The 16258-nt window shown below is 46.6% G+C and overlaps 1 protein-coding gene across 5 annotated transcripts in view; it reads left to right on the forward strand.

Moving 5' to 3' along the window:
* Positions 1-16258, forward strand: part of ZCCHC17 (zinc finger CCHC-type containing 17) — a 34923-nt gene that overhangs the window by 2957 nt on the left and 15708 nt on the right. For 2 of the 5 annotated variants that reach the window (XM_056557307.1, XM_056557311.1), the window contains exons 2-4: positions 8921-9012; positions 15513-15570; positions 15660-15760. In XM_056557307.1, the coding sequence (XP_056413282.1) occupies positions 8921-9012; positions 15513-15570; positions 15660-15760 (251 nt within the window). Of the gene's footprint in view, positions 1-8607; positions 8815-8920; positions 9013-9545; positions 9637-15512; positions 15571-15659; positions 15761-16258 lie in introns of those variants that run through there. The other 3 variants (XM_056557310.1, XM_056557309.1, XM_056557308.1) reach the window with 3 other exon arrangements.

A 16258-nucleotide genomic window follows, 5' to 3' on the forward strand; every position in this document is an offset into this window, starting at 1 on the left:
CGTTTTTCCCCCTCCTCTTTTAACACTTGCTCTTTTTTTCAGAGAATGTCTTCTGTGGACAGGTCCAGGGATGCTTCCTCTAGGAAAGCTACCTCTAAGAGGAAGCATCTCCAGTGCCATGACTGCCTGGAACTACTGGAGGATGATGATTATCAATACTCTCGTTGCCTGTCTTGTCATGCTAGAAGTCAAGCCCAGCAAGAGCCGACCATTCAGGACATGGTCGTCTTGGTGAAAGATTTTATCTCGTCCAATATGAGTACCATGGGGGCCTCCGTTGAGGAATTGAAACAACTCGTGACCTCCAAGCGTGCCAGACCTAGGTCCATGTAGGTGTCAGGGGAAGCTGCTCGGGAAGACTCCCAATCTTCGTCGTCTGAGGAAGAGGATACATTTCAGTACATGTTCTTCCCTGAAAAGACCCAGCGGCTGCATAGGTCCATCAGGTCGGGGGACCATGATGTTGACGGGGGTGAAGCCTCTACTTCTGCATCTAAAGGGCCCAAGGCCTTTAAAGCAGATGATTCCCTCCTGTCTTTGAAGACAGAGTGGAAAAAAAAACGGAAAAAGGTCCCGTTTTAGCCAAACTGTTTAAAAGTATGTTCCATTCAGGAGGACCAGGCGTCTTCATGGGGACCTGCTCCAAAGGTGGTTTGGCCATCTCAAAACTGTCCAAACGGACCCTGGTACCATCTGATGACGGTTCTAGCCTCCAGGATTCAATGGACCGAAAGGCCGACTGTGTCTTTAGGCGCGCCTATTCTACTGCTTCATCTGCTGCTTCGGTAGCTATTTCTTCTGCAGAGGTATCAAAATTTCGGAGAAACCGTTTCTCTCAGATCCAGTCTGACTTAGACCAGGGGGTCCCTAGAGATGACATCCTTGCCTCCTGTAAGACCCCTAGCTTAGTGATCGTTTTTCTCTGTGATGCTGCCCCCCAGAAATGAAAGCTCTCTGTCAAATCCATGTCTCTCTTCTCTGTGGGCCGTCGCCCTCTGTCATGACCAAACTTTTACCTTCCAACAAACACTTTTTGTCCCCAAAGTCACTGGGGACTGGAGAATGATAATAGACCTAAGGTTTTTCAACCGGTCTATCAGACGCAAACGTTTCCGCATGGAAACAATACAGTGTGCCATCAATCTTCTCATGTCAGGGGATTTCCTGGCAACCTTGGACCTCAAGGATGCTTACCTTCATATTCCCATCCATCCTGGGTCCAGAAGATTCTTAAGGATCACTGTCCAAATTCAGGGAGTGCTAAAGCACTATCAGTTTGTTGCCCTCCCGTTTGGAATTTCTTCAGCCCCACACACCTTTACCAAGGTGGTAGTTGCTGTGGTGGCAGCTCTAAGACTTCAGGGACTATGTATAGTCCCTTACCTAGACAATTGGCTTCTCAAAGCCTCTTCTCAAGCAATCCTGCTCCAACATATTCAAACAGCTGTTTCCATCCTCCATCAACTAGGATGGATAATAAATTGGAACAAGTCCAATCTTCAGCCAGCCACCTCAGTGAGATTCTTGGGGTTCCTGATAGACTCGGTAGCCATGATTATTTATCTAACTCCCGAAAGGAAGCGGCGAGTTCAGGAAACAGTCCAATCTCTCTTAGTTCCCAGGAGGGAAACCCTCTGTTATCTAATGAGAATGTTGGGACTAATGTCAACAACCGCGGAAGCGGTTCCTTGGGCAATATGGCGCCTATGTCTCTTCAGTCGGAAGTATTAGTCAAGTGGGATCACAGTCCGGAGGGATTAAATTCTGTGCACTCCCTGCCTCCTGTCCGGTCCTCTCTGAGATGGTGGATTAATCTCCAGGATGGCAAGTCCCTGATCCAACCCGATTGCACTTGTTTTACAAAACAGTCCAGGGCTCCTGGTCACCTCAGGAGAAGATCTTTTCTTCAAATCTCTTAGAAATCGGGGGTCATCAGATTAGCCCTATTCCACTTTGCGCCTTACATCCAAGGAAAGGCGATGAAGGTTCAATCAGACAGCATGATGGCTGTCCACATCCGGGGCACTCACAATGTGATTGCGGATCGCCTGAGCAGAGGTCTTCCTACCGGAGAGTGGTCTCTTCATCCAGACATCTTCAAGGAGATCTCGCTCAGGTGGTGTATGCCAGAGATCGATCTCATGGCAACGGGTTTGCTCCCTTTACAGGGAGGACACTCCTGTGGTGATAGATGCACTGTCGATCCCTTGGAGGTTCAGGCTGGCCTATATCTTCCCTCCAATTTCCTTGATTCCGAGGGTATTGATTAAAATCAGGCAAGACCAAGTCTCTGTCATAGCCATCATTCCATACTGGCCCAAAAGAGCTTGGTTCACCCAGCTCAATCAGATGAGTATGGGTCAGTTTTGGAGGCTTCCCCCAGAGCAAGCACTAGTGTTGGGGGACACTCAAAGCTGCTCCAATCTCCAAATGTTCAACCTGACAGCCTGGAGGTTGACCAGTCCTTTCCAAATGTAGAAGGGCTTTCAGAAGCCATGTCAAGATCCTTTAAGAGAATATGGAATATATTCTAATCCTGGGGCCGGCTACGCTAACTGTGTGCCAAGAATCCTGGCACTTCTGCAGTTCTTCAGTTTTTACAAAACGGACTAGACAAAGGTTTATCTCCTTCCACCTTAAACTTCCAACTTTGAACGTCGCGTCTAAAGGGTTAATAGCGTGCGGCACTGCGATCGCTGCCGCGTGCTATTGGTCCCGGCATCAGATACATGCTGGGACCAACCCGATATGACGCGGGGTCACCGCGTGACCCCGCGTTATATCGCGGGAGCCGGCCAAGGACGTAAATATACGTCCTTTGTCGTTAAGGGGTTAATTACTTGAGGTGTGTCATTAAAATTCCACCGGTCCTAATCCGTTCCACGTGCCACTGTTCCACGTGCCATGTGCCACTGTTGGGACTAAGGGAAAATAAATTATCGTTAGAAATTAACAAATCCTTACAGCACCCCAACGATGTATTACACAGTTTATGTAAACATCATCTGAGTGTAATATAGGAAGGTATTGGTCCTCCTGGGGCTAAAGAGGCTTCTTGTAGACGCTTTCACAATCGTGAAGCACTGTCATGTATTTTTAGGCTTCCTTGTGCCTCCAGACATACATTCATATTTCACTTTACAACAAGAAAATGTAAATCTTTCATCGTTATTTAAATGGGCACTGTCACCAACTTTATTTTTTGATATGTTGTAGTACTTATGTACTACAACATATCTCTAATATACTTTTATCATTTTTTTTTAAAATTAAAATGGTTTAATTTACATTTGAATACCGGCCACTAGGGGTCTCCCTCCTAGTGGCCGGCTGCAGCCTGGCATGACGTCTCGCCTGAAAAAGGACTGATACGGCCGGGCATCGGTCCTTTTTCATTTAGCCTGCGCTCGCTCCCTGCCTGTCAATCAGACATGCAGGGAGCGAGCGCATTGGCTCCCCGGCCACTGGCTGGGAGGCCACTCCTCCTGCACATCGCCGCCGCCGCTATCCCTGCACGCCTGCTGCCGGACTCTGCAGTAAGTGTAATGAGGGAACGGGGTATGCGGGAGGGGGGTTTGTGATGGAGGGAACGGGGTATGCGGGGGGGGGGTTTGTGATGGAGGGAACTGGGTATGGCGCGGGGGGAGGGAGACGGAGGGGGCGGGCTAGCGCCGCAGCGCCTCATGTAACTAACTAATAGTTTATCTACACAGGGTGCCTCCAGCTGTTTCAATACTACAACTCCCAGCATGCCCTGACAGCCAATAGATGTCAGGACAAGCTGGGAGTTGTAGTGGAGAAACAGCTGGAGGCACCCTGTGTAGATGGACTAAGGGTGGAAGTCCCACCCACCACCCCCCCCCCCCCAGCAGGCATCAGTGACATGGTGCCTGCTGGGGAAGTCTGCCTGGTAGTGAGCACACTGCCAGGCAGACAAAAGGCATTTTTAATATAGTACAAATAAAAATTAAAAGCAGGGAGGGGGTTAGGGATAGATGGGCAATAGGAAGGGACAGAAAAAAAAAAATAGGATGGTGGGAGCTACCCTTTAAAGATTTCTAAAAGAATGTGAGAGAGGAAAAAAAAAACCACCAGACAAAAAACCTACGTACATATTCATTTTTCTGTTTTTACTTATTTTTTTTTTTTACCTATAGAGGTCTCAGGGAAAACGCAGCTAAAGGCAAAGCATGTTTGGATTTTATATATTTAGTTTTAACCCCTTGGGGACAGAGACCACTACTTTAACAAAGTAATACATTTTCGTCGTTATTTGCATCCTTTTTTTTGTGAAAATTTAGCATTTTTCTAACTTTGAAGCTCTCTGCTTGTAAGGAAAATGGATATTCCAAATAAATTATATATTGATTCACAAATACAATATATCCACTTTATGTTGACATCATAAAGTTGACATGTTTTTACTTTTTGAAGACATTAGAGGGCTTCAAAGTATAGCAGCAATTTTCTGAATTTTCACGAAAATTTCAAAATCAGAATTTTTCAGGGACTAGTTAACTTTAAAGTGGATTTGAGGGGCCTGTGAGAAATACCCCATAAATGACCCCATTATAGGAACTACACCCCTCAAAGTATTCAAAATGACATTCAGAAAGTTTAACCCTTTAGGTGTTTCATAAAAATAGCAGCAAAGTGGAGGAGAAAAATCTAAATCTGCATTTTTTTTACACTAACATGTTCTTGTAGACCTATATTTTTTATTTTTACAAGGGGTAAAAGGAGAAAAGGCCCCCCAAAATATGTAACCCAATTTCTCTTGAGTAAGGAAATACCTCATATGTGGATGTAAAGTGTTCTGTGGGTGCACTACAGGGCTCAGAAGAGAAGGAGCGATAATGGGATTATAAAGAGCGAATTGTGCTGAAATGGTTTTTTGGGGGGCATGTCGCATTTAGGAAGCCCCTATAGTGCCAGAACAGCAAAAAACACCCCACATGGCATACTATTTTGGAAACTACACCCCTCAAGGAACGTAACAAGGGGTACAGTGAGCCTTAACACCCCACAGGTGTTTGACAAATTTTCAATAAAGTTGGACGTGAAAATGAAAAAATATATATATATATTTTTTTTTACAAAAATGCTGTTACCCCAAATTTTTCATTTTCACAAGGGGTAATAGGTGAAAATGTCCCCCAAAATTTGAATTTGGAAGGAGCGACATTGTGCTTTTGGAAAGCGAATTTTGCTGAAATGGTTTTTGGGGGGCATGTCTCATTTAGGAAGCCCCCATGGTGCCAGAACAGTGAAAAACACCCCACATGGCACACTATTTGGAGAACTACACCCCTCAAGAAACGTAACAAGGGGTGCAGTGGGCCTTTACACCTCACTGGCGTTTGACAGATCTTTGTAACAGTGGGCTGTGCAAATGAAAAATTACATTCTTCATTTTCACAGACCACTGTTCCAAAAATCTGTTGTGTTCCATGAGGGGGGTAGTTTCCGAAATGGGGTCACATGTGGGTGTTTATTTTTTTGCGTTTATGTCAGAACCGCTGTAACCAGCAGCCACCCCTGTGCAAATCACCAGTTTAGGCCTCAAATGTACATAGTGCGCTCTCACTCCTGAGCCTTGTTGTGCTCCCGCAGAGCATTTTACGCCCACATATGGGGTATTTCCGTACTTGGTAGAAAGTGTGTTACAAATTTTGGAGGTCTTTTTTTCCATTTATCTCTTATGAAAATGAAAAGTATGGGGCAACACCAGCATGTTAGTGTAAAAAAAAAAAAAAAAAATTACACTAACATGCTGGTGTAGACCCCAACTTTACATTTTCATAAGGGTAAAAGGAGAAAAGGTCACACAAAATTTGTAGCGCAATTTCTCCAGAGTACGGAAATACCCCATATGTGGCCCTAAACTGTTGCCTTAAAATACGACAGGGCTCCGGAGTGAGAGAGCTCCATTTGAGGCCTAAATTAGGGATTTTCATAGGGGTGTTGCCTCCAAAAATACTGTGCATCAGTTTTCCCCAAACAGGGTGCCTCCAGCTGTTGCAAAACTCCCAACATGCCTGAACAGTCAATGGCTGTCTGGCAATACTGGGAGTTGTTATTTTTGCAACAGCTGGAGGCTCCGTTTTAGAAAAACTGACGTAGACAACGTTTTTTATTTTCATTGTGGGGGGGGGGCACTGTAAGGGTGTGTATATGTAGTGTTTCACTCTTTATTTAGGGTCAGTGTAGTGTTTTTAGGGTACATTCACACGGGCAGAGGTTGCAGCGGAAAATTTGCCGCAACTCAAACTTGAAGCAGGAAACTTGCTGTAAACCCCCGCCTGTGTGAATGTACCCTGTACATTCACGAGGGGGTGGGGGCAAAACTACAACTCCCAGCATGCACTGACAGACTGTGCATGCTGGGAGTTGTAGTTATGCAACAGCTAGAGGCACATTGGTTGGGATTGGGAAACACTGAGTTAGGTAACAGACTACCGCAGTGTTTCCGCACCACTGTCTGTTTCCTAACTCAGTGTTTCCCAACCTGAGTGCCTCCAGCTGTTCCAAAACTACAACTCCCAGCATGCATGGTCTGCCAGTGCATGCTAGGAGTCATAGTTTTGCAACAGCAGGAGGCACACAGGTTGGGAAACACTGAGTTAGGAAAAATACAAGGTTTCCCAACCAGTGTGCCTCCAGTTATTGCAATACCACAACTCCCAGCATGCCCAGACAGCCGAAGGACATGTTGGGAGTTGTAGTTATGCAACAACTGGAGGAGAACAGTTTGGAAACCACTGTTTTAGTGGTCTCCAAACTGTAGCCCTCCAGATGTTGCAAAACTTCAACTCCAAGCATGCCCAGGCATGCTGGGAGCTGTAGTTCGGCAACATCTGAAGGGCCAGATGTTGCTGAACTACAACTCCCAGCATGCCTGGACAGTCTCGGCATGCTTTGAATTGACATCTGGAGCGCTACAGTTTGGACACCACTGTATAGTGGTCTCCAAACTGTGCCCTTCCAGATGTTGCAAAACTACAACTCCCAGCATACTGAGTGTCCAGGCATGCTGGGAGTTGTAGTCAGGCAACATCTGAAGGGCCAGATATTACAGAACTACAACTCCCAGCATGCCTGGACTGTCTGGGCATGCTGAGAGTTGTAGTTTTGCATCATCTGGAAGGACACAGTTTGGTGACCACTGCACTGCCAAAGGTTGTCTGGGCATGCTGAGAGTTGTAGTTTTGAAACTCCTAGAAGCTGCAGTGAAGATCAAGGTGATCTTCACTGCAGCATCTGACACTGCAGCACCACTTGCCTGCCGCCGGTCCTGGTCCCCGCGTGACTGCCACCGGTCCCCGCCGCATCCACGATCGCCGCCATCTTTCCCTTGCTCTGCCCCGACATCCAGGGGAGGCCAGAGCAGGGGAAATGAACGTTCCCCCCCCCCCCCCCCCTGCCCTGCGATTTGCCGATCAATCCGCCGATCGGCCAATCGCAGGGGATAGGAGGCACCCTGCCACCTCGCTCCTATCCTCTAGGATGATCGGGGCTGTCTCTGACAGCTCCGATCATCCCTATTTTCCGGGCTATCTGTTCATCAGAGACCAGATCAGGCCGGAATAGCGGCAAGTCGTCGATCTGAATTGATCGGCGATATGCTGTGATCGCCGACATGGGGGGGGGGGGGGGTCTCAGGACCCCCCCAGGCATTTGCATGGGATGCCTGCTTAATGACTTCAGCAGGCATCCCGGTCCCCACCCACCGCACGGCAGGGACCGAAATTCCCACGGGCGTACAGGTACGCCCTTGGTCCTTAAGTAGCAGGGAGCAAGGGCGTACATGTACGCCCTTCGTCCCCAAGAGGTAAATGTTGCCACTGAGCCAAAAAAAAATAAAAAGCCACTAAAGTGTAAACAAATGCCATTTAGGTATGATGTTTCATATTTCCCTATTGATTCTCCGTTAACATCTAGTCATGACATTTTGGGGCAAAAAGAGGCATGCGGCTAGTATTTTTTTTCTTACTAAAATCTGATGGGTCTGATTCTCCCTTTTTTAGGTGAGTCTGGAATCCTGCACTAAGGGTCTAATCACACGGGGGGAATTTCCGCACCAATTCCGCTTCCTCTTCTTTGGGTGGTTTCTGGCTTGTGCGGATTTTGTGTGGAATTGGTGCGGAAATTGTGGAAAGTGTGGAATCCCATAGAAGTCTATTGGGTTTTAATTTAAGGCGGAATTCCGCCTGTGTGAATAGACCCTAAGGATTTATTCAAATGTTCAAAATATCCGCTTGCAGAATTCTGGCTCAAATTAAAGCCCATAGACTTCTATGGGATTCCGTACTCCCATTCACACTTCTGAATTTCCGCTTGAATAGGAGTGCGGAATCCCATAGAAATCTATGGGCTTTAATTTGAGGCGGAAACTCTGCCGTGTAAATAGACCCTAAGAGGGAGATTTATCAAAACCTGTGCAGATGAACAGTGGTGCAGTTGCCCATAGCAACCAATCAGATTGCTTCTTTCATTTTCCACAGGCCTCTTTAGAGGCCTGTGGAAAATGAAAGAAGCGATCTGATTGGTTGCTATGGGCAACTGCACCACTCTTCCTCTGCACAGGTTTTGATAAATCTCCCCCTAAGTGTGCAGCTGCTGTGATACCCACAAGCCTAGAGATGCAACGGCAACACAACTTTTGGGATCCAAGTTCTGTGTGATAGCTTTTTGTATCTGCTACCAACTTGTGATGTGGACTACTTCTATATTTTGTAGATTTCAGTAGAAACTCTCACCTATAAATGTGTATGAAAACAGCTTTACTGCCATCCAACATCAGGGAAATGAAAGGTCTGACAGCTATTGAATGTATATAGAAATATTATCAGATCCTGAATGATAGTGCATACATAGATTCTGCCATATGAGAAACTAACAATTTTATTTCTTCCTGCAGACTTACAAAACCTCTTAAGTATTAACAACCCAAAGCACTATTATATAGGAATGGATGACTTACCAGAATTGCATGAAATCTTTCAAGGAGAGGTAAAAGAAACCATAGATGTTTTTAGTAATACTTACCTTCAGTTTTACTGTTACTTGAAATGTTAAAGGGCCTTTCCTATGAAGAGCCCATATACACATACTTTGTATTTACCACTTTCACGTACAGGAGAAAACTCCAGCAATAGTTAACTTATTTCCTATCCACAGGATAGGAGATCGTGGGGGGTCCCAGCGGTCGGACCCCCCCACGATCTCCGGAAGACAGGGCCCATCTCTCTCAGTGAGGAACGCATGTCATCTATCGGTAGACGGGACGCGCTCCGTTCATTTTTATGAGAGCCGATGACGCCGAGTCTTGTACTTAGGTCTTTTCGGCGCTCCCATAGAAATTAATGGAGCGTGTGCAGTCTACCAGTAGATGACATGCGCTCCTCATGGAGAGCCAGGTCCTTCCCGAAGATGGCCGGGGGTCCTAACAGTTGGACCCCCGCGATGAGCTACTTATCCCCTATCCTGTTGATAGGGGATAAGTTTATATTTGCTGAAGTTTTTCATCCCTTTTTTATATGTAGGTTTGTGCCCGAAAAGAAGCTAAAAAAGCTATTTTCAAGCACACAAAGTCTGCACACACGGCTGCTGCTGGACAGGTTGCCCTGTGCCAAGGTTGGTCTTCTTTTCTAGGCTAAGATCTAATCTTCTTTTTTTTTTTTTTTTTTTTTGCACAAAACCTAAGGCATCTTTATAAGGCATACATATATATGCATTGTCAAATTGTTACAGTCATCTTATTTGTTATAAAAAAAAAAAATAATAAAATGTTATGGGTTTAAAAAAAAAGAAAATAAGCATAACAACCTGCCCAGTCCCCTGCCCCTGCTGTTTTGATCATAGCAGCTCACTGCTTCCTCTGGTGTGGAACATGTGGGGTTTTCATTCCCTTGCGGGTGCTTGGACCAAGGTTCCCACATCAGATTCACTATTCTAGCTTCTACATATTTGAGTTTAGCCACATTAACCCTTTAAGACTGTTCACACATATTATTCCGTCAGTTTCCTTTTTGCTAAAAAATAGGAATGGAAGCAACACAGAGAAAGCTATAATGGATATTTAACGAATATTTGCACCTTTTACTGTGTTTTGACCTACTCCTAGTTTTGGCTGCAATACTGACTAAAATGCTGACCCAAAGTCTAATCAGTAAGGTCCAGCTGCTACTCTGACCCCACCAGTCATGGGAATAGAGGTCTTGTGTCCTCTGCCTCATTTTCTCGGTCGCGCTTCATTGGGGGACACAGAGACCATGGGTATATGCTCTTGCCACTACGATGTGCTGACACTAGGAAAACAAAGTCAGCTCCTCCCTGGCAGGATATACCCGCCCACTGGCAGTAAGGTAACCAGTTTTAGCTAGTGTCAGTAGGAGGCAAGACACAATCTGGGAACTCACCAGACCTCATCTTTTATTATTATTTTCTAGTAAGGGCTGTTTAGTTAGCTTTTTTCCTCCCTTTTGTTTCTTGTTTTCAGGAGGGGGAGCATGGCGCTACCTGTTCCCCCCCCCCCCCCCCCATATGCGACAAAGGGGAACAGACATAGAGTATGTACTGTTAACCCCTTCTCACTAACGGCCAGCGCCTGGTGGTTGTACCTTGGGTCCGGGTCCCCCACTGCCCCTGCTCGCCCCACTATCGCAGCGTGGCCATAAGCTGGTTGAAGCCGTCTGGGTGAGTATATGAAGACCGTGGGTGAGTAAATCATAGCACCGCCCCCCCCGGTTGGTGAGTATATCACCCCACTGACGTGTCCTATGGACCCTATACAGGGCGACTGGGATACCATCCAGACTTTCTTTTGCTTGTGGGTCGCCCATCAGATCGGCCGCACTCCAGTACCCCACTTTCGGTGGGAGGGTTCGCAGAAGTGACTGTGTGTTCAGGAACCCTATGCCAGTCACCCAGGCGGTGGTCTGCGTGGTTTACTACTACTTCGGGTCACCTACCATACACTTCCCACACCTTGGCGGAAGTTCAGGTATTCCACTGCCTAGGTGTACTCCTGAGCGAGGGACCCCATGTTGCTCCATGGGCCTTTCACAATGCACCACGTAGTGGTCCGCAGAGTTCCCTACTTTCCCAGGTTCCTCTCCACAGACCTGCTGCTATCAAGGATAAGGTCTGGTAAGCCACTTTCAGTGTGTGGTTCCGAGGATGGGACCGGTGTGTCCACGGTCCCTATGCCAATTAGCCAGACTGTCTGCATGGTGTCTTCAACCACCAGGCCACCTTCCCCATTCCTGCCGTTTCAGCGGCTGACGTATGGTGACTCACTTTCAGTGTGAAGTTCCGAAGAAGTTGCTCTGTGTGGACCTTTCTAGCGGTAAGTCAGACTGTGTCTGCATATTTCCTGCACCTCATTCGTCCTACATCTCTTTAGTCTGCGACTGCAGTTCTGGTGTGTAGCACCATTAAGAGATGGGGTGTGGGTGTTTCCTGCAGGTTCTAGGGACCTTTCAGTAGCAGCAGCACTCTTGGTTCCCCTTTCTAACAGCGAAACATTAGTCTTCTCAGGGCATGGTTGTGGCATGCTGTTGGGTGCTGAGACTAGTTTCCATGCTTCTGGACATTTGGATGTCTGTGGTTCCCATCGTGGTGGCAGTCTTGGTACCCCTTTACTATCATGAGGTACCCATGTCTGTGTCCCTACATATGCTCTGGACACCCTGCTCATGTAGAGCCTTCCTCCCCTCCATTTCGGTGGGGTGTACCTCAGGCCTTCCTGTGTAATTGTTTCCAAAGGTCTATGGCGGTTGAGCACCTCTGTTCAGGCATGTGGCCTGCTGGAGCAACGTCCTGTTCTGCAGCCCCCCCAATGCCTCCAGATATCTTCCTGGGTTCCTGTACAGGGTGGCTCAGGTGCCTGCTCTGTTGCCTTATTCATCGACCAGGATGGCTCCGTGGCCATTTTTTCGCAGGGTCCAAGGTTTCCTCCCAACGCTGTAGGTTGCTACATGTGCTTCTTACTTGCATTCGTAGTTATGTCTATGAATCTCCCAGCTTCAGTGTCCAGAATTCAAATCCCTCTGGGAACACAACATGGCGCCTCTGTGTGTTTTTGCAGGATCCCTGGGGGCTACGTCCACCCAGTGCTTTGATCTGTTACAGTTTCCTTGCTCCTACAGTACATGACGCTCTTGGAAATTCCCTTCCACAGGGGGTACTGGTATCAGGAAGCTTGGCACGGTCAGTGCCTGAGTTTCGTTTCCCCGTCCACTAGGGGGACTGTTTTGCTGAGCATTTTCTTCTGCCAGGAAGGAGCCATCTCCAACTTCCCCCTACATAGCTGGGTACCTTGCTGGGCCTTTGTATTTTTTGCTGGGAGCGATCTGAAGTGCTTTTCGCCGGCTCTGCTTGTGTGCTTACTGCTCACTATTGCAGCCTGGCTCACCACGTTAGTTGCTCTTCAGATGAGATTTATTCCATATCACAAACCATGTGCAGGGAGACAGAGGTAGGGGAGTGTTCGTGGGCTATGGACCCGTCTCCCACTACAAGCGCTTCATAAGGCCCCGTGTTCACGTCAAAAGGTAGGTGGGATTAAAAAGGACCCCACAGGAAGGGTATCCTAGGTTACAGGTAAAAGTTCTTAAAAACAATGTGAATTCAGGTAGAAGAAACAGACATGGTCACACATCTACATATTGTAATTTGATCTAATTGCTTCTAAGCATAAATTCAAAAACTAACAGGTTGTTAGTATACATTTTGATCAAAAGGTACAAGCCCACTTGCCACGTCAAGGCCAACAAATTAGAGTGGATCCCTAACGTCCCTAGCATAAAATGGCATAGCACTGGGCGGCGACCACCACCGCCGCGACACCAGTGCCCACAGGGGGAACGACCCACTGGCAGAGCGGCCCCAATGCCAATCAAACCAGTCTATGGGTCGCACCTCCCCACAGACACTGCGCCACGGAAGCAACGGACGCCGCACAGCACCACACCAGTGTGAACAGGGTGTAAAAGCTCACTTACCATGCGCTCCTAGTCAGACTGGGAGGCTGCTTGTGTAGCTAACTACTACTTATATAGGGTTGGGCTGAGGGGTGGGGCAGAGTGTAGACACATGGTAAAACAAAAAAAAAAGGAGGGGATAGAAAACACAATGTGAATTCAGGTAGAAGAAACAGACATGGTCGCACATCTACATATTCTTGTTCTTAAAAACAATGCGGATTCAATTGCAACATAGTGTCACATCAAATAACCTGCATAACGCATTAAGACAACATTTTCTATCTTCTGTGAGACTTTAACAATGCTGCAAGGCTAATAGTAGATTGAATTGCTGACCCTTCGCTCGTATTACAGGAACGCGTTCAATTCATTACGGTCGTTCAGACCTAGCGGTCCTGTTGCGTTAAGGTGAGCAATCCTATAAGCTTCTTTTCGAAGGAGTTCGTTGTTCTTGTCTCTGAAAAGGTAGATAAAGTTACTAGATTCGATCACTGTAAATTTTAAAGTGTCAGGACTACCGCCATGTATTTCAATCATATGGTTCACAAACCGTGCGGCACCTGTACGTAGAGATCGGAGAACGTTTACCTGTAACCTAGGATACCCTTCCAGTGGGGTCCTTTTTAAGCACACCTACCTTTTGACGTGAACACAGGGCCTTATGATGCGCTTGTAGTGCAAGACGGGTCCATAGCCCACGAACACTCCCCTACCTCTGTCTCCCTGCACATGGTTTGTGATATGGAATAAATCTCATCTGAAGAGCAACTGACGCGGTGAGTGCACTTTTATTCTTTCTTGCCAATTTAATCCTTGTTTTGGGCTCTCTCCTAGACTGCAGAGGTGTACCTTATTTTCTAGGTCGTCCTCCTTCTTCAGGCCTTCGTGATGGTTGCGCTCTCAGGCATGTGTAGTGCTCCTGCCTAGGCTTCTCCACGATTCCATTGTGGGGCGGTCGTTCTGTACTGCTCTTCTTCTTGTCCCGACATAGCAGTATGTTTCCCAGAGCGTTTCACGTTTGTTGGTTTTACTCCCCCCTACAGGTGGGGCACCTCCCAGTGACTCGAGAGTCTTCAGTTCCATGTCGGAATTATGGTTTTCCGAGTTACTCTTTACTTTAATTTTCCTCCTTCGGGGTCCAAGTCTGTCTACCGGGTTGTTCCAGTCGGGCCATTTTTCGACTGCAGTATGGCTGTGGTTTCTTCCCACTGTTCAGCCTGTGTGGCGTCCTTGGAGTCTGCTCTTCTACCCGGGTGCTCACGCTGTGCCCCTGAGACAGTGTTTTTTGGCGCCTACAGCTTTTTGGTTCAGATCTTCTGCACTTTCCTCTCCAGAGATGGTTCCCGTTTCTTTTTTCCAGAAGTTTCTGGTCTTCACCTTGACTGACTCGCCTTTGGCTCTCCCTGGCGTTTTCTCGCCAGGTTCTCTGGTTTCTGTTGCTCCTCCTGTATGGGGTTCTCTTGTCGTTCCCTTTTCCTTTTTTTGTTCCCAACCGGGCTCTCCCTCTGTCTGGTTCTGTGCTTCTTGGAGTTGGTTTCCTACCTCCTTCCAGGTTGGTTTGGCCCATCGGATCTCCGCATCGCCCCTTCTTGTCTCTCTCGGTGACCTGTTGGTTTAGAGTCTCTTCTAAGGACGGTCCCTTTCTTGGCGTCCTAGTCCATCTACATGGACAGTGGGAACTACCGGATGCTCAGTTCCAGGCCTTGGTTGCCTTTTAGCCCGGGGTCATGTCTGTGAGTCTTACGGCTGGCTGAGGTTCGGTCTCTAGGCTGAATCCCTTCTTCTGGTGGTGGTCCTCCCACCCCAGGGACTGCTTTGGTACGTCCCATGGTCTCTGTATCCCCCCAATGTAAGAGAGATTTCGTTTTTTTGTCTACTTACCGTAAAATCTCTTTCTCATAGCCTTCATTTGGGGACACAGCACCCACCCATGTTTTCATTCTTGTCCAGATAGACACTTCCGGTTCTTGAGGGTTTCTCCGGGATTCCTTTCTAGGGTCCTTCGGACTTGGTTGGCTTCTCCTACTGCTTTGTGACAAAACTGATTACCTCACTTCCAGTGGGTGGGTATATCCTGCCAGGGAGGAGACTACTTTTTTCCTAGTGGCAAAAGCATATACCCATGGTCTCTGTGTCCCCCAATGAAAGCTAAAAGAAAGAGATTTTACAGTGTGTACAAAAAAATATCTCCTTTTTACACCATATATGTAATTTATCACTACATCTCTTTCAAATAGACACTTTTATTTTATTTTTTATTTTTACAAATTATCTTTGAAGGGTAAACTATAGTGGGTGCCAGGTATACTGTAGCTGGCATCCAGCTGTATGACAGTACCTTACATTGCTCCTCTTAAATGTCCTTTTTGTATGGACAATACAGTATACACCCCATTCAAAACTGTTTTAAATGACATAGGTGACTTATACATTACACATTATGAAATGGATTAGTAAATATGTTAGACCATTTGTATCTATATTGCTTGTTGTCACTGTTGCTATGCTAACATCTATCCACAGGTTGCAAATGTCACTGACTATGGGGCCTTTATTAAAATACCAGGCAGCCGAAAGCAAGGTAAGATACGGTAGATTAATTATTCTGTTCTAAACCCATAAACCCATTTCTTAGCCTGTTGTTAATTGAATTATTTTTTTTTTAACCAGGTCTTGTTCACAGGACACACATGGCATCTACCCGTGTTGAAGTTCCTTCTGAAGTAGTGGATGTTGGAGAGAAAGTGTGGGTAAAAGTCATTGGCCGTGAGGTACAAGCCTGAATTTTGAGTTTAAACTGCATATTTTTTGCAAATTTTTTTTATAGGGTTATCCAGCTAAAAATCATTGGTGGGGGGAGGGGTGTCAGGATCTTGTATCGCTCCATGCAGCACAGAGAGCTGGGCCCCGTTCTGGAGATTGAGGAGGGTTACTCTGGTTACACTTCCATAAATACACACATCCTCTATTCTGTGGATAGGGGATAAGTTGTTTTTTGGCCGGATAACCCCTTTAAGCTACTGACATTCTATGGAAATGAAGTGCTTTGCTATACACCTGGCCCCTGCAGTTTTCTCTATGGAAAAGATTATGGCCCACATTTATCATTGTAGGTGTAAGTGAAGCATTTTTCTACACCTTTTTTTTGTGTGCTGGTAATTAGGAATCGACCGATATCAGTTTTTTAGGGCCGATACCGATAATCGGTGCAGGTTAGGGCCGATAGCCGATAACTTATACCGATATTCTGGTATAAGTTATCGGCTATT

Source organism: Hyla sarda, chromosome 2 (assembly GCF_029499605.1).
Source record: "Hyla sarda isolate aHylSar1 chromosome 2, aHylSar1.hap1, whole genome shotgun sequence".
In the NCBI taxonomy this organism is placed as follows: Eukaryota; Metazoa; Chordata; class Amphibia; order Anura; family Hylidae; genus Hyla; species Hyla sarda.